Source organism: Panthera leo, chromosome C1 (genome assembly GCF_018350215.1).
Source record: "Panthera leo isolate Ple1 chromosome C1, P.leo_Ple1_pat1.1, whole genome shotgun sequence".
NCBI lineage: Eukaryota > Metazoa > Chordata > Mammalia > Carnivora > Felidae > Panthera > Panthera leo.
The window spans coordinates 126,187,513-126,212,298 of NC_056686.1; the positions used below are offsets into that span (position 1 = coordinate 126,187,513).

Genomic DNA, 24,786 nt, shown 5'->3' on the forward strand with positions numbered 1-24,786 from the left:
CAAGGTTCCAGCCACCTTGCCAGGGCAGCCCCTGCATGAGCACACCAGGACACTCTAGCCTCTACAAGCCTCAGCTCCTGTCAACCCTACCTGGGAATCCTCGGTGCTGAGCATCCCAAGACATCCTGATTTGCATCCACTCCAGCTTCAACCACCTCCCTCCTATGTGGAGACCCCTGGGAAATGCCCCAGCCTGTGTGCACTTCAGCTACAGCTATCATGCCAGGGTACCCCTGCATGCAGCACAATGGGACACTGTGGCCTGGACCCTGCCTTAGCAGGGTACACTCTATGCAGCAAGTCCTGGGACACTGTGGTGGTTTCCACCCACTTCAGCTTCAGCTATCCTGCCAGAGTGCCCTCTGTGTAGAGAACCCAGGGACTGTACCGATCCACATCCACTTCAGCTTTAGCTCTCCTACCAAGGCATCCTCTACACAGTCCCAGGACACTCTGGCTAACATACACTTCACCTTTAGCTGTCCTGCCAGGGTGCCTTGAGACAAAGAGTCCTGAGACCACCCCGACATATGCCCACTTCAGCTGAGGTCATCATATCATGTCGGCCCCAATACAGAGTGCCCCAGACATCCCAGCCATCCAACCAAAGTCACTAGGCACACATAGTCTACACAGGGGATGATTATATACAAGACCATTGCTTAAAATTTAGGAGAATTAGCTGTTCCACCTAATTCATAGAAACAAGTGAAGAAAATGAGGAGACAGAGGAACATCCTTCAAATGAAAGAACAAAACAAAACCTCAGAAAAAGAACTAAATGAAACAGATAAGCAATATGCTTGATAAAGGATTCAAGTAACGATCATAAAAATGCTTGTTGGACAGAAAAGAAGAATGGATAAACTTAGTGAGAATTTTGACAAACAGAAAATATAAAAGAATAATCAGAGTTGAGAAATACAGTAAGTGAAATGGAAATTACACTAGAGGGAATCAACAATACATTAGAAGATGTAGAAGAACAGATTTGTGATCTGTGTAATGAAAGAACCTGTGCTAAACAAAAAATATAATTATAATAATATTAATAAATAAGGATAGGTTAGGGGATATCTTATACAAGACCAAACGAACATTCACATTATACAGGTACTAGAAGGAAAAGAGAGAAAAAGGCATAGAACTTATTTAAAAAAGAATAGATGAAAAATTCCCTAGCCTATGGAAGAACAGACATCCAGGTTCATGAAGCATAGAGAATTCCAAAAAAGATGGCCCAAGAAGGTGCACACCGTAATACATAATAATTAATATGCCAAAGGTTAAAGATAAAGAAAACATTTTTAAATCAGTAAGAAAGAAGTAAAAAGTTACATATAGGGGAAACACCATAAGGCCATCAGCCGATTTCTCAGCAGAACCTTTGTGGGTCAGAAATGAGTGGTATGATACATTCAAAGTGCTGAAAGAAAAAAAAACAAAAACAAAAATAGGCTACCTGTCATAATTTTCATTCAGAATTGATGGAAAGATAGATTTCCCAGAATAACAAATGTTAAAGAAGGGTATTACCACTAAAGCAGCCTTACAAGAAATCTTAAAGGGAATTCTTTAAGTGGAAAAGAGAGGCTCGTAATTAGAAGTACGAAAATTACAAATAAAAATAGGTAATAAATGACATCATATAAATAAAGTATGGAAGGCATGAGTAAAAAAAGTTCTTTCAGAACTTCCAATGTGTTCAAACTTAAGTGACCATCAACTTAATACAGCCTGATATATAATTAGGACACCATATATGAACCTCATGGTAACCAGAAACACAACACCTATAATAGACAAACAATAAAAAGAAAGCCAAGCATAATACTACAGAAAGTAATTAATAACTAGGAAAGAAAGCAAAAGAAAAAAAAATACTAACAAAAACAACTAAACACAGTTAACAAAATGGCAAGACACACATCTATCAATAATTAACTTTAAATGTGAATGGACTAAATGATCCAATCAAAAAGATATGGGGAACAGAAAAAGTTCACACACACACACACACACACACACACACACACACATCTACATATTGCCTACAAGAGACTCCCTTCAGACTTAAAAAGACACAAAAACTGAAAACTAAAGGAAGGAAAAAGATATTCCATGAAAATGGAAGGGAGAAAAAAGCCAAGGTAGCAATACTGTATCAGACAAAACAGAGTTTAAAACTAACAATGTAATGAAAGACAAAGACACTATATAACGATAAAGAAGATAATTCAACAAGGGGATATAAGAATTGTAAATATCTATGTACCCAATGGTGAATCACCAAAACACGTAACACAAATGTTAATAGAGACAAAGGGAGAAATTGCAGTAATACAATAATAGTAGGAGACTTTAACACCTCAGTTATATCAAAGGATATTCATCCAGGCAGAACCAATAAAGAAAACACCACCTTTTTTCTAAATTTTTTTTAAGGTTTATTTATTTTTGAGAGAGAGAAAGAAACACAGAGCACAAGCAGGATAGGGGCAGAGAGAGACACAAAATCTGAAGCAGGCTCCAGGCTCCGAGCTATCAGCAAAGAGCCCAATGCAGGGCTCGAACCCACGAATTGTGAGATCATGAACTGAACCAAAGTTGGACACTTAACCGACTGAGCCACCCAGGCACCCAGGAAACACCACCTTTGAATGACACATTAGACAAGAAGGACCTAACATATATATAGAACATCTGGTCACAAGACAGCAAAATACACATTCTTTTCAAGTGCACAAGGAGCATTCTCCAGGATAGATCACATCTTAGGCCACAAAGTAAGCCTCAATAAATTTCAGAAGACTGAAATCATATCATGCATCTTTTATGACCACAATATTATGAAACTAGAAATCAATCACAAGAAAAAAACTGGAAAAAACACAAATATGTGGAAGCGAAGACATGCCAATGGGTCAACAAAGAAATCAAAGAGGAAACTGAAAAACACATGAAGGGGCGCCTGGGTGGCTCAGTCAGTTGAGCATCCAACTATTGATTTCATCTCAGGTCATGACCCCAGGGTCATGAGATGGAGCCCTGCGTTGGGCACTGTGTGGAGCCTGCTTAAGATTCTCTCTCTCTGCCCCCTCCCCAGTTCACTCTATATCAAAAATAATAAAAATAAAATAAACTTTAGAAAAACACATGGAAACAAATGAAAATGAAAAAGAGGAAAAGTTTTAGTGATACAGACCTATCTCAAGAATCAAGATAAATCTTAACTAAGCAATCTAACTTTACAACTAAAGGAACTAGAAAAAGAAGAACAAAGCCCACAGCAGAAGAAATAATAAAGATCAGGACAGAAATAAATGAAATAGAGACTAAAAGCAAAGCAAAACAAAAAGAATAGGAAAGATCAATGAAACAAGGAGCTGGCTTGTAGGAAAGATTAACAAAATTGATAAAACTTTTAGCCAGACTCCTCAAAAAACAAAAACAAAACTCAAACAGGAGAAAATAAAATTAGAAATGAAAGAGAAGTAACATTCAACACCACAGAACAATAAAGAATTGTAAGACAATACGACAAAAAATTATATGCCAAAAAAGGGGACAGCCTACAAGAAATGGATAAACTCCTAGAAACACAATCTTCCAAAACTGAATCAGGAAGAAATAGAAAAATCTGAACAGACTAATTACTAATAAGAAAATTAAATTGGTGAGGCACCTGGGTGGCTCAGTCAGTTAAGCATCTGACTTCAGTCATGATCTCATGGTTTGTGGGTTTGAGCCCCACATCAGGCTTTGTGCTGACAGCTCAGAGCCTGGATTCTGCCACAGATTCTGTGTCTCCCTCTCTCTGTCTCTCCCCTGCTTGCATTCTGTCTCTCAATAAATAAAATACATAAGTGCTAAAAATAAATTAGTTAAAATTAAAAAAAAAAAAAAAGAAAATTAAATCGGTAATCCAAAAACTCCTGACAAACCAAAGTCCAGCACCAAATGGCTTCACAGGCAAATTCTACCAAACATTTAAAGAAAAATTAATACCTATTGTTGGGGTACCTTGGTGACTCAATTGGCTGAGCGTCCAACTCTTGGTTTCAGCTCAGGTCATGATCTCACAGTTTGTGAGTTTGAGCCCTATGTCAGACATTGAGCTGACAGTGAGGAGCCTACTTGGGATTCTCTCTCCCTGTCTCGCTGCCCCCTCTTGTGTGCTGTCTTTCTCAAAATAAATAAACTTTTAAAAAACAATAAAAAAAAATGTAAATACCTATTATCCTCAAACTAGTCCAAAAAATAGAAGAGGGAAAAAAAACTTACATTCTATTAGGCCAGGATTACTCTGATACCAAAGAAACTACCAAAACAAGAAACCTACAGGCCAACATCTCTGAACATAGGATCTTCAAGAAAATATCAGCAAACTACATTCAACAATACACTAAAAATCTTCAAGAAAATATCATCAAACTATATTCAACAATACATTAAAAAGATCATTCACCATGATCAAGTAGGATTTATTCCAAGGACACAATGGCTCAATATTAGAAAATCAATCAACATGATATGCCACAAGCAACAAAATTAAGGATAAAAATCATATGATCATCTCAATAGATGCAAAAAAAGGATTTGGCAAAATTCAACATCTGTTCATGATATATTTTGAGAAAACCTCTCAAACTAGGTTTATAGGGAACATATCTAAACATAATAAATGCTATTTATGAAAAACCCAGAGCTGATATCATACTCAATGGTGAAACACTAAGAGCTTTTCCTCTAAGACCAGGAACAAGACAAGAATGTCCACTCTTGCCACTTTTAATCAACCCAGTATTGGAAATCCTAGCCACAGCAATCAGACAAGAAAAAGAAATAAAAGGTATCCAAATTGCTAAGATAGTAGTTTTGACTTTTTGCAGATGGTGTGATACTATACACAGAAAACTCTAAAGATTTGACATAAAACTACTAAAAGTAATACATGAAATCAGTAAAGTTGAAGGATACAAAATTAGTAAACATACACCAGCTGCATTTCTATATACTAATAACAAAGTAGCAAAAAGAGAAAATGAATTCATTTATAGCTGCAGCAAAAAGAATACCTAGAAATAAACTTAACACAGAGGTGAAAGACTTACTCTGAAAACTATAAAATATTGATGAAGAAACTGAAGATGACAGAAACAAACGGGAAGATATTCCACGATTATGCAGAATACTGTTAAAATGTCCCCCCTGCCCAAAGCAGTCTACAGATGCAATGCAATCCCTATGAAAATACCAATAGCATTTTTCACAGAATTCCAATAAATAATCCTAAAAATTGTATGGACCCACAAAAGACCCTGAACAACCAAAGCAATCTTAAGAAAGAACAAAGCTGGAGGTATCATGGTCATATATTTCAAGATATACTACAAAGCTATAGAAATCAAAACAGTGTGGCACTGGCAGAAAGATAGACCCAGAGATCAACACAACATAATAGAGAGCCCAGAAATAAACCCATGCTTACCTCGTCAACTAATCTATGACAAAGGAGGGAAGAATATACAATAAGGAAAAAACAGTCTCTTCAAGGAATGGTGCTGGGAATTCTGGACCGCTACATGCAAAAAAATGAAATCCTTTCTCACATCATCCAAAAAAACAATCAAAAACCTCAAAATGGATTAAAGACCTGAATGTGAGACACGAAACCATAAAACCCCCAGAGGAGTTTATGCCTCCTAGAGGCAGTAATTTGACTTTGGCCTTTGTAACATTTTTCTAGATACGTCTCCTCAGGCAAGGGGAAAAAAAGCAAAAATAAACTATTGGGACTACACCAAAATCAAAAGCTTTTGCACAGGGAAGGAAATCATCCACAAAACAAAAAAGCAACCTAGTGGGGAGCCTGGGTGGCTCAGTTGGTTAAGCGTCTGACTTTGGAGGTCATGATCTCGCAGTTAGTTCATGAGTTCAAGCCCTGCATGGGGCTCTGTGCTGACAGCTTAGAGCCTGAAGCCTACTTTGTATTCTGTGCCTTCCTCTCTCTCTCTGCCCCTCCCCCACTTGCACTCTGTCTCTCTCTCTCTCTCAAAAATAAAAACATTAAAAATATATATTAAATAAAAAATAAAAATCTAACAGATGACAGAGCAGGATTATGTGCATAGAATTAAAATAATTTATACATAATTGGTAGAGTTGTAAGCAAATTTAGTAAGGTTGATGAATACATAATCAATATACACAGTCATTTTCCTCTACACAGGCAAAAAGAAAATAAAATTTTAAACTGATACCATTCTCAAGAGTATCAAAAACTACACATTTTAGAAACGAATCTAATAAAAATAAGTGTAAGACCTGTGAGCAGAAAAACTGTAAGAGATTTTTTAGTAAAATGAAACAACACATAAAACAAAGAAGCGATAACCCTGTTAATAGATTGGAACTGATTATAATATAAACTCTTTTGAGATGATATGACAGTTCACTGAAACAACACGAACATCAGCAAAAACAGGCCCAGTTATTAGTTCCAAAGGTGGGGGACGAACTGATGTTTTTTGGGGATGCCTATCATATAATAGTGTCTTCTTTGTGTCAAGAACTTGAACATATACTGGCTAATTTAATCCTGAGAACTATATGACAAGTACTATATTCTTCTTCGCTAATGAGGAAACTATGACATTGGATAAGAAAGCCAGGATTCAAATGCAAGCTTGTATGGCTACAAAGCCTAAACAGAAGTAAATCTTCATCCAAAGAATTTACACACATTAAAAAATCATGGGGATTTTGGGTGGCTCAGTCGGTTAAGTGTCCAATTCCTGATTTTGGCCCAGGTCATGTTCTTATGGTTCATGAGATCGAGCCACGTGTTGGGCTCTACAATGATGGTCCAGAGTCTGCTTAGGATTGTCTTTCTCTCTCTCTCTCTCAAAATAAATAAACATTAAAAATAAATAAATAAAACACAACCAGAAACCAAACAAATAAACCAAAAAGAACTCCAAATCCTATCTTGATGTATGCTTTTAGGAAGATGGGGTATACAATCACTGGGAAAAACATTTTGACAATTTCTTAAATAACTAAATATCCAACTGCCATCTGACTCAGCAATGGTACTCCCGGGCATTTATCCTAGAGAAATCAAAACTTCTGTCTAAAAAAAATAAAAAAATTAAAAAAAAAACACTATTCATGAATATTTACAGTTTTATTCACAACAGCCAAAAACTAATAAGAACTCAGACATACTTCAGTGGGTGAATGGTCAAACTGTGGTACATCCAAATCACGGAACACTACTCAGCAATAAAGAGGCGCAACTGATATACACAACAATCTGGATGAATCTCCAGAGAATTATGCTGAGGTAAAAAAAAAAAAAAAAAAAAAAAAAAAAAAAAGCCAAACTTCAAAGGTTACACAGTTGTTGATTCCATTTCTATAACATTACTGCAACGTCAAAATTATAAAAATAGAGAACAGATTAGTAGTTGCCAGGGGTGAAGGTGGAAAGTGATGGATGCTATAAGGCAACATGAGGTATCCCTGTGGGATGCAATTGTTCTTTTTCTTGATATGGCAATAGCCTGGTTGTGATACATACTGTCGTTTTGTAAGCTGTTACCATTGAGGAAAACTGAGTAAGCATATGCAGGATCTTTTTGCATTATTTCTCACAACAGTAAACAAATTTACAATAATTTCAAAATACAAAGTTTAACTTTAAAAAATGGGGGAAACACTCTGGCTTAACACATACCAATGGATCTCAAAGTTTTGGATAATGAGGTCCATAAAGATAAAACTCCAAGATCATGTAGCTTGTGACAGAGGTAAAATGTATCTGGGTCGTTGCTTTCTTTTCAACACAGGAATGTACCTCCTCAGCTTCAGAACTAAACCACAGTGAAAATATATATTTTAAACTGTCAAAACAATTACAGTTAAAAAATAAGTAATCATCTAATAAATTTTATTCCTGAATTTCATTCCTTCATGCATTCAACAAAAATATATTTGGATGTTTACATGGAGCAGACACTGCACAAGGTTCTGGATACACAGTAATAAATAGCTGTAGTTTTGAAGTACTATAGGGAAAGTACGAGGTGTTAAGGGAGCATATAACAAAAACTCAGGAGGTTTGGAAGGCTTTCTAAAAGATACATACATCAAAGCTGAAACATAAAGAATACACAATAACCACACAAGAAACACACCCAAAGGCCCTGATTTGGAAACAAAAGGAAGAGAGCAGGTAGGAATTCTCAGACTTCATCTTACTGGACCTATCCATAAATCATTCCCTCCTCATTAAATCATGTTTTTCACTTAGACTCTAGAATACCACACCTCATGGTTTATATCTTATCTCAGTTTTCACTCTTGCTCAGCCTAAATCATACTGGTTCTTTCTCATTTCCCTGCCCATATAAGGTTTGAAAGTACCAGGGCTCATTTCTTAGTAATGCTTGCTCTATCGTTTAGAGATACCATTAGTATATCAGTTTTAAATATTACCTCTATTCCAATGACTCCCACATTTATACATATATTTTTTAATGTTTATTTATTTTGGAGAGAGAGACAGAGAGAGACAGAGTGCAAGCAGGGGAGGGGCAGAGAGAGAGAGAGGGAAACAAAATCTGAAGCAGGCTCAAGGCTCTGAGCTGTCAGCAGAGCAGGATCCGGGGCTGTAACTCCCAAACTTCAAGATCATGATCTGAGTTGAAGTCAGAAGTTGAACGAACTGAGCCACCCGGGTGTCCCTGACTCCCACATTTATACACGGAGATCAGACCTCTCCTGAACTTCAGACTCCTGTTACCTAACCAAACATCTCTACATAGCAAGTCTAATGGGTATCTCAAACTTAACACAACTAAAGCTGAACTCTAGATCTTTTTCTCAAACCCTATTCCATCCTCCATCTTCCCCATCCAATCTTTCCATTTGTTCATACCAATTACTTGACTCCTCTCAGTGTCTCATCCTGCATATCCAATCAATCCATCAACAACCCCTGTTAGATTCAAAATATACCCAGAATCCCACCATTCATTTCCTACCACCTCCAAATCTGCTCACGTGATCTGAGCCACTTTATTTCTAGCCTGAATTCCTGCAAGAATCTGATATCCCAACTTCCACCTCCTCCCCTACATTCTCCTCACAATGTAGCAGTCAGTAAGATACTTTGAAAAATTAAGTCTGATCATAACATTCCTCAGAATTGCTCAGTGGTTCCCAGTTTTACTCAGATAAAAGTTCTATTAATGCAGAAATAGCCCTTCTACGATATGCTCCTACTCCTATTACAATTCCACCTTACTTTCTCTTCTCTGTCACAGTGATATCTTTACATGTTTCTGCTTTGGACTCTGCACTAGCTGGTCCATCTGCTTATACCACTCTCCATCAATTACATACATGGCTACTTTTCTTGATTCCTTCAAGGGTCTTTTCTGAAATGTCAATTTTTCAATGTAAACTTGACTTGCCTACCTTATGTAAAATTTCAACTTTCATGCTAGCTTCAGCAGCACATATACTAAAATTGGAATGATACAGAGAAGATTAGCATGGCCTCTGCATCTGCACAAGGATGACATGCAAATTCAAGAAGTGTTACATATTTTTGAAAGAAGGAATTTTAGGGGTGCCTGGGTGGCTCAGTCAGTAGTTCCTAGAGATGAGAAAGTATAAAGTGGGTCTGTAGGAGTGCATGGCTGAACTAGTGTGGAAATAAAATTCACAGAAGACACAGCATTCCAGGAACTAGAAACTAGCATGTTGTATCAGTTGGGCTATAGATTTAAACATAGAAGTCACCCTGTGGTACATGGGTGGCTCAGTCAGTTAAGCCTCCGACTTCAGCTCAGGTAATGATCTCGTGGTTCGTGGGTTCGAGCCCTGCATCAGGTTCTGAGCTGACAGCTGAGCCTGGAGCCTACTTCAGATTCTGTGTCTCCCTCTATCTGCCCCTTCCCCTGCTCAAGACCTGTCTCTCTCTCTCAAAAATAAATAAACATTAAAAAATTTTAAACCATAAATAAATAAATAAATAAATAAATAAAGATAGAAGTCACTCAAAGAAGAAAGACAGTAAGCCAAATTCAAGTCACAGTAGGGAAACTGGGGACATAGTTTGCAGAGTGATTAAGATTAGAGGGGAGTTGTTTAATGAATACAGATTAGGGCTCCCTGTTAGGATATTAGGGTATTAGAACACCTGAGAAAGTTCTAAGATAGAAAGGATGCCTACATAGGGAAAATTCTGCCTCATACAGAGAATCAATCAAACCTTCTGTTCAATTTAATATCAAATTCAGTTAAAGTAGGTAACTAAATTTCAAAAATTCATCCTAGACAAAAATTATCAGTGGAAATGGTTCCAAGAACTACAGCAATTTAGCTACATACAGTGTAGCTAAAAAATAAGATGATTGGGGGGCGCCTGGGTGGCTCAGTTGGTTAAGCGGCCGACTTCGGCTCAGGTCATGATCTCACGGTCCGTGAGTTCGAGCCCCGCGTCGGCTCTGTGCTGACAGCTCAGAGCCTGGAGCCTGTTTCAGATTCTGTGTCTCCCTCTCTCTGACCCTCCCCCGTTCATGCTCTGTCTCTCTCTGTCTCAAAAATAAATAAACGTTAAAAAAAAAAAAAAAAATAATAAGATGATTGGGAAAAGTGGCAAAGAAATAATAACAGGCCAGATCAGGGAGGTTCTCAAATGCCATGCTAAAAAAAGTCTGGATTTTATTCTGTAAGAAACTGAGGGCCTTTCCTAGAGTTTAATCAGGCAATTAGTTTACAAAGATTACCTTGTCAAATTTGGAAGACTAGATGTGGGGGAAGGGAAAACCTTTAGAAGCCTATCACAAATAGCCCAGGTAATAAAATTTATAATTTCTTGGCTTCAGACTCCTGTATTTAATTACTTACCTGACATTCTGGACATCTGATAGACATTTCTAACCTAACTGTCCAAAACCAAAGTCTTATTTCTCCACCAAACTTGTGTGTTCCCTACCTAATCTCTCAGTAGTAGTACAACCGTGCAAGTTAAATCAGCAACTTGGGTTCACTCTTGATTTCTCCCTCTCCTTTAGCCACCAAATTAAATCCATTTATAATTAATTATTCCTAAGGCATATCTCAAATGCATCCAATTCTTTCCAGTTGCAATGCCATCCCAAACTATCACTGCTCCCCTGGAATACTGCACTAGTTCCCAAATGGACTCTCCCAAATTTTCCTTAATATCAGTTGGTTTCCTTAAAGCACTTGCTATAATTAGCAACTCTTTTTATCTCTTTACTTGAATTTTGTCTTTCCCTCTTACTGAAATGCCTTCATAAAGTCAAGAACTATAAACTGTCTTATTTATCATTTTACTTCAGCACTCTAGTATCAGCCAGGTCAATAAACAACAATATTTATAAAACTAACACATATTTACTATAAGCCAGGCACTATTTTATATACTTTACATTTATTAAGTCATTTAAACCTCACAATAATCTGTGGTGTAGGTATTGTATTATCTCAATTGTATAGATTAAAAAAAAAAAAATTAAGGCACAGATTGTCAACTAATCTGCACAAGGTCATCCAACAAGTACCTGGCCAAACCCAGAATCAAACCAAGGGAGCCTGGAGCCCATCCTCTGGACTATTAACCAGCACTTCTCTTATCAGATGTTCAATAGATATTTCTTGACCAAATAAACAAATGAGAGGACAATGAGAAGAACAGGTTTAGGGCACATGTTGAATTCGAAGGACTTGGAAAAGGCTATGAGGTACAGTGGGATGTTGTAATTACCATACAGAAGTCATCAGATTCTACTGGAAACCACCTATAAAGTGCAAGCCTCTTAAAAAAAAAAAAGTGATTATAGGGGCACCTGGGTGGCACAGTCAGTAAAACATTTGACTTCAGCTCAGGTCATGATCTCATAGTTCATGAGTTCCAGCCCCACACCAGGCTCTCTGCTGTCAGTGCAGAGTCTGCTTCAGATACTGTCTCCCTCTCTCTCTGCCCCTCCCCCACTTGTCTCTCTCAAAATAAATAAGCTTAATTATATATTTTTTAAAAATTGGACATGCTTTTAAACTGTAAGCTTTTATACCCAAATCCGTAATAAAAACATGTTCTGACAAAGCACCGAGAGCCCCATTAAGCCTTAACTGTATCTATAAAAATTTCTGTATTAATATAAAATGAAATATTTGTGTTTAAGTAGCAGTCAGTATCTATATGAATGTCACACATGTATTTTACTCAAACATAAAATTGCAGAGATGGACTTTAAATTTGACAAAATGATACCAAAATCTATCTTAAAAAAAAAATAAACAGGGGGCGCCTGGGTGGTTCAGTCAGTTAAGCAACTGACTCTTGATTTCGTCTCAGGTCATGCTCTCACAGGTTTTAAGTTCAAGCCCCACGTCAGGCTCTATGCTGACAGCACAGAGCCTGCTTGGGTTCTCTCTCTCTCTCTCTCTCTCTCTCTCTCTCAAAATAAATAAACATTAAAAAAAACAGAAAATGTGAGAATAGCAAGAAAATATCTAAAGAAGAAGAATGGAAGCACACTTTACCTACTTGATAACAAAACATATTATAAAGTTACAGAAATTAAGATAATGGGTATGGTACAGGTCAAAGACAGAACAATGAAAAAGAACAGGGTCCAAACAAAATCAAGTATATATAAATTGTAAAATTAAATGTAAGAACAAATTTAAAATTATGTATACATATTATTTTTTTATTATCTAATTTCTAAGCATCACAAATGCTTTCCTATGCATCACAAACTAGAAAGTATAATGGAAAAAAGATATTTTTCAAGAGTAAAATAATTAAAACTATGTCATGGAAAAACAGCATTAGAAGTTAAAAAGACAAATCTAAAAATGGGAGTCAAGGGTTTGCAAAATAGATGACAAAGAGTTAAAAACCTAAGTAGTAATTTCTTTAAAATTAAGAGACTAAGGGTGCCTGGGTGGCTCAATTGGTTAAATGTCCAACTCTTGGTTTCAGTTCAGGTCACAATCTCAGGGTTCGTAGGTTCAAGCCCCACGTCGGGCTCTGCACTGACAGCATGGAGCCTGCTTGGAATATTCTCTCTCTCAGGTAGAGCATTTGACTGGAATATTCTCTCTCTCTCTGCCCTCTCCCCTGCTCACGGGTACTCTCTCTCTCTCTCTCTCAAAACAAACAAACAAAAAAACTTTTTTTTTTAATTTAAAAAAAATTTTTTTTAACGTTTATTTATTTTTGAGACAGGGAGAGACAGCATGAACAGGGGAGGGTCAGAGAGAGAGGGAGACACAGAATCTGAAACAGGTTCCAGGCTCTGAGCTGTCAGCACAGAGCCTGACTCAGGGCTCGAACTCACGGACCGCGAGATCATGACCTGAGCTGAAGTCGGATGCTTAACCGACTGAGCCACCCAGGCGCCCCCAAACAAGAAAACTATTAAGAGACTATGATAACAACAGGCTATTCATGAGATTAAACAATGGACAATAAAAGATGCTCAATATCAACTGAATTCAATTACAAACAAAGCAATGAAGAACCACTTTTTGAAATCAGATGGGATAGACTACAAGATGGCAACTGGGTGTTTTCAAACACAGTAAGAAAGAGAATGGGCACATTTCTGAAGAGCAATTTAGGAATTACCGAGTATTTGTGGTTAAATAACCTACTTCTAAAAAGTTAGATTTACAGGATAATCAGGCAAGCATATAAAGATGTTGCTCACAACAGGATTCCTTTTAAAAGTTAATAATTGACCCAGCAATCCCACTTCTGGGCATATATCCAAAAGAAATGAAAACAGTATCTTGAAGAGATATGTGTACACCCATGTCAAAAGGCAGAAGCAACCTAAATGTTTATTGGCAGATGAATGGATAAACAAAATGCAGTATATACATACATATGGGAATATTATTCGACCACGAAAAAGGAAATCCTGTCCTATGCTACAACATGGATGAACCTTGAGGACGCGATGTATAAGTCAAATAAGGCAAAGGACAAATACTGTGTGATTTCACTTTTAAGAGGTATCTAAAGTAGCCAAATGCTTAGAAACAAAGTAGAATGGTGAGTGCCAAGGGCTGTGGGAGGAGGAAAAGGGAGTTGTTGGTACAAAAAGTACAGTTTCAGTTTTGCAAGATGAAAAAGTTCCAGGTATCTATTAAATAACAAGGTGCATATACTTAACACTACTTAAAAAACAGTTCAGGTGGTAAGTTTTAGGTTTTTTACCACAATCAAAGTTAATAAAAAATAATGTAAATATCCATCAGGTAGGACTTGGTTATGTTAGAGACACACAATTTAATACTAGATAGCAATAAAAAATGATAATATTAATATATATCTAGTCATCCACAGCCTATTGTTGAACTAAAAAAAAAAAGTTTACAAGAAAGCAAGGTAGTATGAGAACATGCAAGCAAATGTCTGTACTTACAATAGAGAGATATGTAAAGATAGTCACCAAAATTTTACGGTGGTATCTCTGGATAATAGTATCACAGATGACCTTCTTTTCAATATTTGCCTGTCTTTTTAAATACAATGAGCACATATTACGTACTTAACAAAGGATACTTGAAAAAAAATAAGTGATTGCCACCAATGGTTTCAAAATTCTAGAATGGAATTCTACATTTCTCACCCCCTATGTGTCTATAGCACATCTTGGGGAATCAATAAATACTTGAGAAACAGGATTAGTGATTAAGAGATCAGGAATGAGACAGACTTGGATACAAATCTCAGCTCCAAAGTTAACTGATCAAGGCCTTACAGTCTTAAAGAATGTCATTCAACACCAATTTCTTCAAATATAAACGTCATATAACAATACCTGCAGGAAAAACTTAAAGCACTTAATATCATTCCTGGCTGAGGAAACACCCAATAAAATGGCCATAATTACTAGTTCTTAACTTGATTTATACTGGAAAAACTCATCACAAAACGAAAAAACGAAACTAAGCATCTATAGAAGCCTATACTGAAAATCTCAACTGCATTAAAAAACAAGAGCTCCATATTATGCACCTGAAAGTAATACTGCGTGTTAACTCAAATTAAGATTAAAAACTCAACCAAAAAAACAAGAGATCATGCTGTTGGACCCACAACACTGATGCTTAACTCAAAAAAAAAAAAAAAAAAAGAATGTAATGGACCATTTTTGAGTATCAATCCTGTGCCCTTCTGTAGTTTATTTCCTTCCAACCAGCGTTTAGAAGTGTGTTTGTAAAAGTGGGAGTTAGCTCAGAACTTCTGAGCCCGTCTTCAGTCAAAAGGAAGACCTGAAGCCATGCTTCATGCATGCAAAGCGGCTAAAAACCTTAGAGGCACCCTCCACAAACACATGTGTTCAATCTAATAGTAAGTAATCAAAAGATAAGCAAATTGGGACTCTGGGATTGAAGATTAGGGGAGCATTATGGCATTATGAACCTCGGAACTACCGCCATCCCATATTACCCACCCTTTCTTAAAATACAATTACATGTCGTTCAACTTCCTATCTCCCTAGCAAAAAACTACCGACTTGCCCGCCACGCCACTCCGAAAGCCACACCTGGTGTATTCGCTGCAGAATCTCCAACTCCCGCCACAGGTTTGGCTCGCGTCCGCCCCAAAGCGGAAGTGACTTCAAAGGGCCAAACTGAAAGTAAGAAAGTTCAAATACTAGGAATCTAAAAGCCCTACGGCATTCTGAGAAAACTCTTCTCCGACTACCGTTTTCTGCCTTCCCTCTTCTGTTAGGGTGGCGAAAAGGATTCGCCACAGACTTGAAACTGGTTCCCCGCCCCAAACTCCAAATCTTTTTACATTTTATTCCCTCTCATTGGCCAACAAGATGCCATTCGTACCTCCCAGGAACTACAATTCCCGTCAGGCCCCAGGAGAAGTAAAAGTAGGAGAGGACAGAGGTGGGGGCAAAGCGCATTGGGAAGTGTAGTCGCCTGCAGACCGAACACAGCAGTAACCCCGCCTTCTCCCACTGAAGCTGGAGAAACCAGGTGTTCAACTTAAAACCCGTTACCGCTAAAGGGAAGAGCCAAGCCCTTAAACAGCTTTCCTCACTTCCCCCCACATGGAGGATGATAATGTTTATTTATTCCTACAAAGCTCTATAAATATTCCTTGAAGAAATACGGTTGTCCTTCCAATATCTTCAGGTCAGTAAAACTCCCAGAACTCCTCCACCTCAGGCTCCCAACTCGTGGGAAAAGGTGGCTTTTTTTACAAGTGGGCAAAATGGCTGTCCTCTTAGTTTTACCATTGGTTGTCCTTTGCGTCCTTCAAGGGCGGTTACTTACCACTGATTGGTTCTTTTTCCCTTGAGGGTGGAGGAAGACTTGGCACGGCTCTCCCGCGGCCCGGGAGGAGATAAAGGGGTGGAGAGAAGGCAGTTTTTTTCAGGCCTGATTGGATGATCCTCATGTCACTCGGAGGATGTATAACCTATGATTTGTCGGCTGCTCCTCAAAGAGAACGAAGAGGCGGGGCTAGTGCGTGGTGGGAAGGGGCGGGATTCTGCCAGCCGCGGCTGCCGCTGGAGCCGGTGTCCGGGCTGGTGATGGGGTTAATTCCCTTTCGTAAGACTCTTACTTGCACCCACCCAGCCCCGCCGTCGCCCCGCCGCGCCGCGCTCCAACCGCCTCCTCCTCCTCCTCCTCCTCCTCAGTAACGCGGGTAAGAGATGCCCTCCCCTCCCCCCTCCAGCTCCCCGGGAATAACGCGCCTCGCTCCCCTCCCCCGCCCGCCAACCGGTAGCGCTAACGGAGAAGGAGGCAGGCAGGGGAGAGATGTGTGTGAGAAGGTGGCCTTCCCCGCCGAGCCATCGCTTTTCCAGCCAGGGCCCCGCCGAGGTGCTGCTGCTGCCAGCCCGCCGGGAGGTCGGGTTCCGAGGGAGCTCGGCTCGCCTGGCCCGCCGCTGCGGCTGCAGCTGCATCCACTACCTTGTGCCCACCGCCCCCACCCGGGGGCCATGTGAAAAGCAAACCCCTCGAGGCCTAGCGGAGGAGGCAGGGGAAAGGTTCCTGAGTCCCTGCCATGGCTGCTGCTTGCTGCCCTTGCAGCCCCAGGGACTCAGGAACCAGCCACAACAGGCCTGCCAGGAGCGGGTGCCGTGCGTGGTTCTGCTCTCTCGGGTGACTGGCGCCGGTGCCTCCGGCTCCCCGGCCCACACCACGCCTCGGCCCCCGGCCTCGCACTGGGAGAATTTTTAGAAAGAAAATCAGGCGTTCCGACCAGTTGGTGAAAATGTAGGCACATCTTGCCTGTGGTACCAGAAAAAGCACAATGGGAATATTGAAAAGAAAGTTGAATGACTGTCAGTGCCACGGACCCCGGGGGTCGGATTTACACACATTATGGTTGAGCCTAAGGCTCAAACCTGTGTTTTTGAAGTTTTTTGTTCTCTTTTTTTGTTACTAGGTGCAGAGGAGAGTGCCTCTGCTTTTTGAGCTTGCTTTTATGTGGGAACAAATTGTTGAGGCTGTCTTGTCCTGTGTGTAAATTGTCCTGGGATAGCAAGAAAGTTAAGTAAAAGGTGAAGAGGTGCTTGCTCAAGTAGTCTTAGTAAACAGCAGATGATTTTTCTGGTAAGATTTTCCAGGAAATATGTGCATGTAGATTTAAACCTCCATGGTTTTAGTTTACCTAGTTGTAATTCTGAAGAAACCATTTGCTTTTGGCTTAGATGTCATTGATAACAAAAACTTTTGAGTAATGAAAAGGTGGTTAAAGTCTAACTGGAAGCTAACCTGTTTGTGATATTGGAAAGAGTAAGATCTATGTAATATTTAATATGGTTGAATACCAGTGTAACTGGAGTAATTGAACACATTGTAATAAAATTTGGTATATTGGGCTATTTTTGAGAGCAAATGTTTCTTCCTCACATACTGATTAGGTGCTCATCTTTTCACACCTTTTTTGTTGTTGGGTGGGTTTTTTGTTGTTGTTGTTGTTGTTTTTTGCTTGGGTGAATATGTCCTTAAATAATGGATTCTATAATTTGTAGCAGACCTGCCTGTGTCAAGGATAACATTTTAGGCACACTTCTGAGGCTCACCTTGTTACCAGAGTAAACTTGGTTCTGAAGAATAATCAGAGTTTTGACAGACCATTTCTTTGGGGTCTAGGGACACCCTACTGGCTTAATGATCTTACCTGTTCCATAACTAAATCGCTTGCATACAGAATTACATAGATCCATAGATTCAGGATATGCTAAAAAAAAAAAAAAAAAAAAAAAATATATATATATATACACATATATATATATATATATATGTATATATATATGAGAACACGTAACCCTGAAAGGTAAGTTCCCTCCGTTCCCCCACAAAGTACCCATTGCTTAACTTAGTCTTTTCTAAAACTTGTTGGTTAATTGATAAATGATAGAATTGGTGCTTTCGGGTTTCATATACTTCATGTACAGAAAGAACTGATGAAAATATAGGAGGCTTGTGCATTCTCTGATTAGCTGTGGGATCCTTTTGTGAGTTTCAGTTCAATCTCCTTGTCTATATAATTGGGATGATAGCACTTAACTCTTGGAGTTGCCAGGATTAGAGATGAGTATATAAAGGCCCTACCATTGATTGTGTTTAACACATAGTATGTATTATTAAATATTAACATATTTTCATGCTTAAAAGAATGAGTTTGTTATTTACACGCACAAGATGTTGCAGCCTGAAAACTTGCTCTGTGAGGCAGAGGAGCACTATGGGAGTTTTCATTTATGTAGGGGCTTAAATTGGTAAAGTTTGCAGCTAGCCATTTTTAAATTAAAAGGTATGTGGGAAATTGGTTACCAGATACCGAAGAGTTGTTTATTTTATAGAAGGTTTTTACTTATGCATTAAAATCCACATGTTTGTGGAATATATTTCAAGTGAATTATTTTGGGGAGAAAGTATGTGGTAAATTGTTGTAGTGATAAATTCTCCTAGTATCTTTTAAATTTTAGTTAGTTGATACATGTTTCAAGGTCTGGTTTATATACCTGATATCCATATTCAGTGTGCTGTCAGGCTGCTGACAAGCAACTCTTGCAGAGTTAAGATTAAGTCATTTGAATTCATTCAGCCACAGGCGTACTACAGTTTTGTTGTTGTTTTTAATTCTCAATATTTATCCATACTTGGGTTTTTCTTTTCTGTGAAATAATATACCAGACACATTGTTCTTTAGCTTTTTAGGCACTTTTGAAAATGTGTTGGTCTTCATACATACTAGTGTCTTTGCAGTTTGTACCTGTAGACAGATTTGAGTTTAGCATGAAAAGTTGTATTATGAAGTCTTCGGACAGTAATGCCTGGCCAGGGTTCAAGGCAGCCAGCCATACCTTATGCTGAATAGTGAACGAACACAGTATGATTGGATGCTCCTTTGGGGAGTCTTATATGGCAGCAGCAGAATATTTTACAAAATTGAAAAAACTTTTTCTTAAATTGTGGAGAAGAAATGCACTTCCATGCCTTGCCAAGTAATAAAAGATTTTCTGGTACTGGCACTTTAGAATACCCAATTATACCCATTTGAGTTAATGTTAAGTTTTAATTCTTCAGAAATAGAGAAGCGCTGAGAGTTGATAATACTTTTATTTTCTCCATTCTTGAAAATGTTACAATAATGAGTTGATGAGTTTGTAATGTATCATTGCTATTTGAATCAGAAAATTTCACTGTTAACACTTGATGATCTATTGCAAATACTCTTTGACAGTTCCTGTGTCTAAAAGGTGTGGTTACAAAAGGCAATGAACTTTTCAAATGACTATTGTAGTTCCAAACCACAGAATCAGTACTCTGTCTTTGTATTCACACACGTATACAATGATGATAAGTTATTATTTGTAACTGAACTAAACTGGGATAGATAAAGGAGCATGTCAGTTTTTCCCAGTATAATAGTCATTTTTTCAAAGTAAAATAATCTTGCATTTAATCCTTGTGAAATCTCATGTTTACTAGTAATACAGACGTGCAAAGAATCAAATCATAAAATCAAACAAAATTTTATTAAGTTAACTTTGCTTCCCAAATTAGTATATGTTATATAATTAAGCAAATTTGTTTATACCTGATAAGATGTAAGAATGGAAGCATAATTCAATTCAATTAGTTGTTGGGTGATGGTTGAAATAAGAGATGAGTTATTCAATCCTAACTGAAAGCTAGTTCTTTACCTTATTTTCCAACAGTTTGTTTTTTTTCCCAGATTTTATCCTTGAATATTTTGCCTATACTTACCATCTTAGTCTCTACACATGCCTATTAATTTTTTATTCCAATGAGTTTTGAAAGCCTGTACTTTATGAACTTTTCTGTTTGTTTGCCTTCTTAAAGATTTCTTTTGTAAGCTCACTTCTCTAAGCAAATCATGAAGTTTTTGTGCCTTATTTCATAAGTATTAAAGCTTATGTTTAAATGATTGTTTTTATACCTTACTTGACTAGTGTTTTCATCTACAGCTCCCTGAAAGTACTTTCTCTACAAAAGAAATTAAGTATGCAAAATAAATTACATTACATTTGTTTTTATTCTTTTTTTTTTTTTTTTAAGTTTATTTTGAGAGAGAGAGAGCATGCACACTCATACAAGGGAGCATGAGTGGGGGAGGGGCAGGGAGAGGGGGAGAGAAACCCAAGCAGGCTCCTCCCTGTCGGCCTGGAGCCCTCGAGGGGCTTCATCTCACAAACCGTGAAATCATGACCTGAACCGAAACCAAGAGTTGAACACTTGACTGACTGAGCCACTCAGGCGCTGCTATTTGTTTTTATTCTTGACCTTTCTTCTTGAAAGGCGATAATTTGATATTGCCTTGCCTTAGAGTTTAAAGTACTATAAATTGACTTCTCCCAGCTTTAGTTTGATCAATGACAGATAAAAATTAATTTTGTGGGCTAGTTGTATAATTAGCTTCACTAACAGGTCTTCTGCATGAAAGAAATTCCATAACTGGTATAAGATACCACCTTATAGTCTGAGTTAGAGGTTTAACTGTAGATTTACCTTGATGCTTTGTTTCTTAATAGAGAAGCTATGGAATTTAATTAAAAAAAAAAAAAAAAAGGTTTGGGGCGCCTGGGTGGCTCAGTCGGTTGGGCGTCCAACTTCAACTCAGGTCATGATCTCGCAGTTTGTGAGTTCAAGCCCCACATCGGGCTCTGTGCTGACAGCTCATTGCCTGGACCGAGCTTCGGATTCTGTGTCTCCTCCTCTCTCTGCCCCTCCCCTGCTCATGCTCTGTCTCAATAATAAATAAACGTTTAAAAAAAAAAAAGGTTTAATATGGGGAAAAAACTGTAAATGTTTGCAAAGCAATGACTTAAATGAACAAAAAGCCCTCATTTTTAAGGTGCTTTTGGGGAAATTGCTTATTACAGAATTGCTGTGTTTAAAAATACGTTAGTATCTTTTTACTGGAACCAACCCAAATGCTCTTCATTGAGTGAATGGTTAAACAAACTGCTACGTGCATACCATAGAATACTACGCAGCAGTAAAAAGAAAGAAACATTGATAAAGCAACCTAGGTGGATCTTAAAGTAATTACACCAAGTGAAAAAAAAAATGTTTTTAATAATTAATTTTATTTATTTTGGAGAGAGAGCACAGACAGGGGAGGAGCAGAGAGAGACAGGGACAGAGAGGATCAGAAGCGGGCTCTGCATTGACATCGGTGAACCCAACGTGGGTCTCAAACTCACCAAATATGAGATCATGACCTAAGCCAAAGTCCGATGTTCAAATGACAAAGCCACCCAGGCACCCCATGAATAAAAGTTTTAAAATAGAGCAACCATGTGGTCCCATTTACATACTCAAAATGGCAGATTATAGAGATGGAGCACAGATTAGTGGTTGCCAGGCATTAAGAGATGGGGTTTGAGGGAGCAGAATGGTTGTGATTATAAAGGGGTAGCATGAAGAATCTTTGAAGTAATGGAACAGTTCTGTATGTTGATTGTATGGTGGTTACCTAAATCTACATGTGATAAAATTGCATAGAAACACAGAACAAATGAGTGCATGCAAAACTGGCAAAATCTGAGTAAGGTTGTATATCAATATCTATCTCTGGTTTTGATGTTGAACTGTACTTATATAACATTATCATCGAGGGAAACTGAAGAGTACATGGGAGCTTTCTGTACTATTTTTTGCAACTCCCTGTGAATGTACTATTATTTAATTTTTTTTTTTTTTTTTTTGGGACAGAGAGAGACAGAGCATGAACGGGGGAGGGGCAGAGAGAGAGGGAGACACAGAATCGGAAACAGGCTCCAGGCTCCGAGCCATCAGCCCAGAGCCTGACGCGGGGCTCGAACTCACGGACCGCGAGATCGTGACCTGGCTGAAGTCGGACGCTTAACCGACTGCGCCACCCAGGCGCCCCTGTACTATTATTTAAAAAATACAAAGTCAGGGACAAAAAAAAACCCATTCTTTATGTATATGTTCCTGTATAATATTGAAAAAAGTATATTTTTAAGCAAATACCCTCTGCAAAATGCCATTCATACATTCATACATGTGTTAGTTTTACTAAGTCATGTTCACATGCATTAGAGCACAATAGAAATACTGATAGTCAAATATCTCCAAGATGCAGTTTCCGTTTTCATTATATTTGCCTTGTTTTCCCTAAATGCCAATTCTTTCTTCATCATCCTTTTATAAAGTCTTGCTGCCCTTTCACTTTCCAAGTCTTCATAGAAATTAAAGAATCTGACAGTTATCTATATTGTTCATTTCCAGTTGCTAAAAGGATTTTGTCAAGAGGCTATATATTCATTATTTAACCAGATACTTACATTTTAAGCATATTGAATATCTGTAAGACAAAATAAAAGAATTTATCTTGTAAAGATATATAGAACCAGCAAATGAGGAATCACTTGGGGGAAGAAAGTGATGTAAGTGCTTGTTAAGTAATACTAGTTACTGTATGACCCTCCACTTTTTAATGCAAAAGTACTAAATGTTTTAATGCAAAAGTACTAAATGTTTTAAAGCAGTGTGAGGAGGTCAGAAGTAAAAGTGTAGACCACCAACTTGGGGAGGATACACTTTTTGTGATATGGATGATGACCTCGATCCATTTGGAGTTATTTTTTGGTTATGGTGTGAGATAGGGGGTTCAAATTCATTTTATCTGTGGATATCATTTTTATCTCCACACCATTTGTTGAAAACACTGTTCTTTCCCAGTTAAATTGTCTTGGCTCCTTTCTTGACTATAAATGTGCAAGGTTATTTCTCAATTCTAAATTCTACCACATTGATTTTGTGTCTATCACTAGGCCAGTGGTACCACTGGCTACACTGTTTGATTATGAAACTTTGTAACAAGTTTTGAAATTAGGACTTTTTTTTTTTTTTGAAATTAGGGTTTGCCTCCAACTTTGCTGTTTTTCAATATTATTTTAGCTATTTATCTGTTTTCATATGTAGTTTAAGATCAGCTTGCCAATTTCTGCAGAGAAGTCAGCTTGGATTTTTGATATGAATTATGTCAAACAGGTCAATTGGGCAATTTGGAGAATATTACCATTTTAACAGTACTAAATGAAAATATCTTTAACGTGTAGTGATTCACTTAAAAAGAATAATAAACTCATTGCATGTTAATATAAATAATCATTTTTATGAAAAATAAAATTTCAAAATAAAAAAATAGCAAGAAGAATGGGATTGTTTTACAGTTTTACAAATCTTCTTAATGTTTGGCTTATCAGGAGAAGTTGGGTTGTTATATCTACTTTAGTATTCACTCTCATTGGACATGTGATTTTGGCTGAAATCTAAGAAGATAATTTGGCCACACACAGATAGAAGAAAAGTGAGGGACCTCATGGACCCTTTGACAGGATCTTGATCCACAGTGGTCCTTGGACCACATTGTGAAAACAGCTTGTCCAGTGGGAAGAAATAAATCTTTGGAAACTCAAAGACTTGGTTAAAAATCACAAGTCACCACTGAACAGTTGATGTGATTTTGAGCAAGTAATTTAGCCTCTCAGTAGGTTTCTTCATCTGTAAAATGGAGGTAATGACACTATACTTTGAAAGGAGGAAACAAGATCGTGCCTGTGAAGTTTGGGGTATATAGAAACCACCAAAGAACTGATTCTTGTCTTTAATTTAGACTTGTCAACCCTTCTCTATTGTATGGGATTAGCTAATTTCCACCCCCCCCCCCAAAAGTTTACATATCACAGCATGGTAACCTTCATGTAAACTTGGTTTATTGTGGTGGTGTTTACTTAAGAGTTGAGTTTTATTCATTTAGTCTTTTATTATCAGCCCTTATAGCTACAAATCATGATAGTGAAGAAGGGAATGGAAGAAGGGTCAACAAAGAAGGTAAAAGAATTTATCAGAAATGAGGGAGTAAGAGGGGGCCTGCGTGGCTCAGTTGGTGGAGTGTGGGACTCTTGATCTCGGGGTTGTGAGTTCAAGCCCCACGTTGGGTTTAAAGGTTACTGAGAAATGAAATCTTTTAAAAAAAAAGGGGGGGGGTGGAAGAAATGAAGTAAAATTGATGCCTCCTTTAGATCATTTGTCATCTTACTCATCCTGCTATTAATGTTGAAGAATGAAGGAAACCAAAAAAAAAACTCTGCCTTAAATTAGAGAATGGTTCCTTTAGCATTTTCCCCCCTGTTAAAATTAATAAAATTAAATCATAAATGACTCCAATTTTTTAATGATTCTATAAATACT

The 24,786-nt window shown here is 37.8% G+C and overlaps 2 protein-coding genes and 1 pseudogene across 22 annotated transcripts in view; 2 read left to right on the forward strand and 1 right to left on the reverse strand.

Moving 5' to 3' along the window:
• Positions 1–16,613, reverse strand: part of ZRANB3 (zinc finger RANBP2-type containing 3) — a 304,853-nt gene extending 288,240 nt beyond the window's left edge. Inside the window, exon 1 of one of the 4 annotated variants that reach the window (XM_042948578.1) lies at positions 16,354–16,613. Coding sequence is in view for 1 of the 4 variants with exons in the window: in XM_042948575.1 (XP_042804509.1) it covers positions 7,742–7,776 (35 nt within the window). In the remaining 3 variants the exon portion in view is untranslated. Of the gene's footprint in view, positions 1–7,741; positions 7,796–14,480; positions 14,521–15,608; positions 15,846–16,353 lie in introns of those variants that run through there. The other 3 variants (XM_042948577.1, XM_042948579.1, XM_042948575.1) reach the window with 3 other exon arrangements.
• On the forward strand, positions 9,509–9,621 carry LOC122228945 (annotated as a pseudogene).
• The window catches only part of R3HDM1 (R3H domain containing 1), a 203,123-nt gene continuing 194,205 nt past the window's right edge, over positions 15,869–24,786 (forward strand). For 8 of the 18 annotated variants that reach the window (XM_042948558.1, XM_042948560.1, XM_042948559.1 and 5 more), the window contains exon 1: positions 16,545–16,729. The gene's annotated coding sequence lies outside the window, so the exon portion shown is untranslated. Of the gene's footprint in view, positions 16,213–16,544; positions 16,730–24,786 lie in introns of those variants that run through there. The other 10 variants (XM_042948567.1, XM_042948568.1, XM_042948570.1 and 7 more) reach the window with 3 other exon arrangements.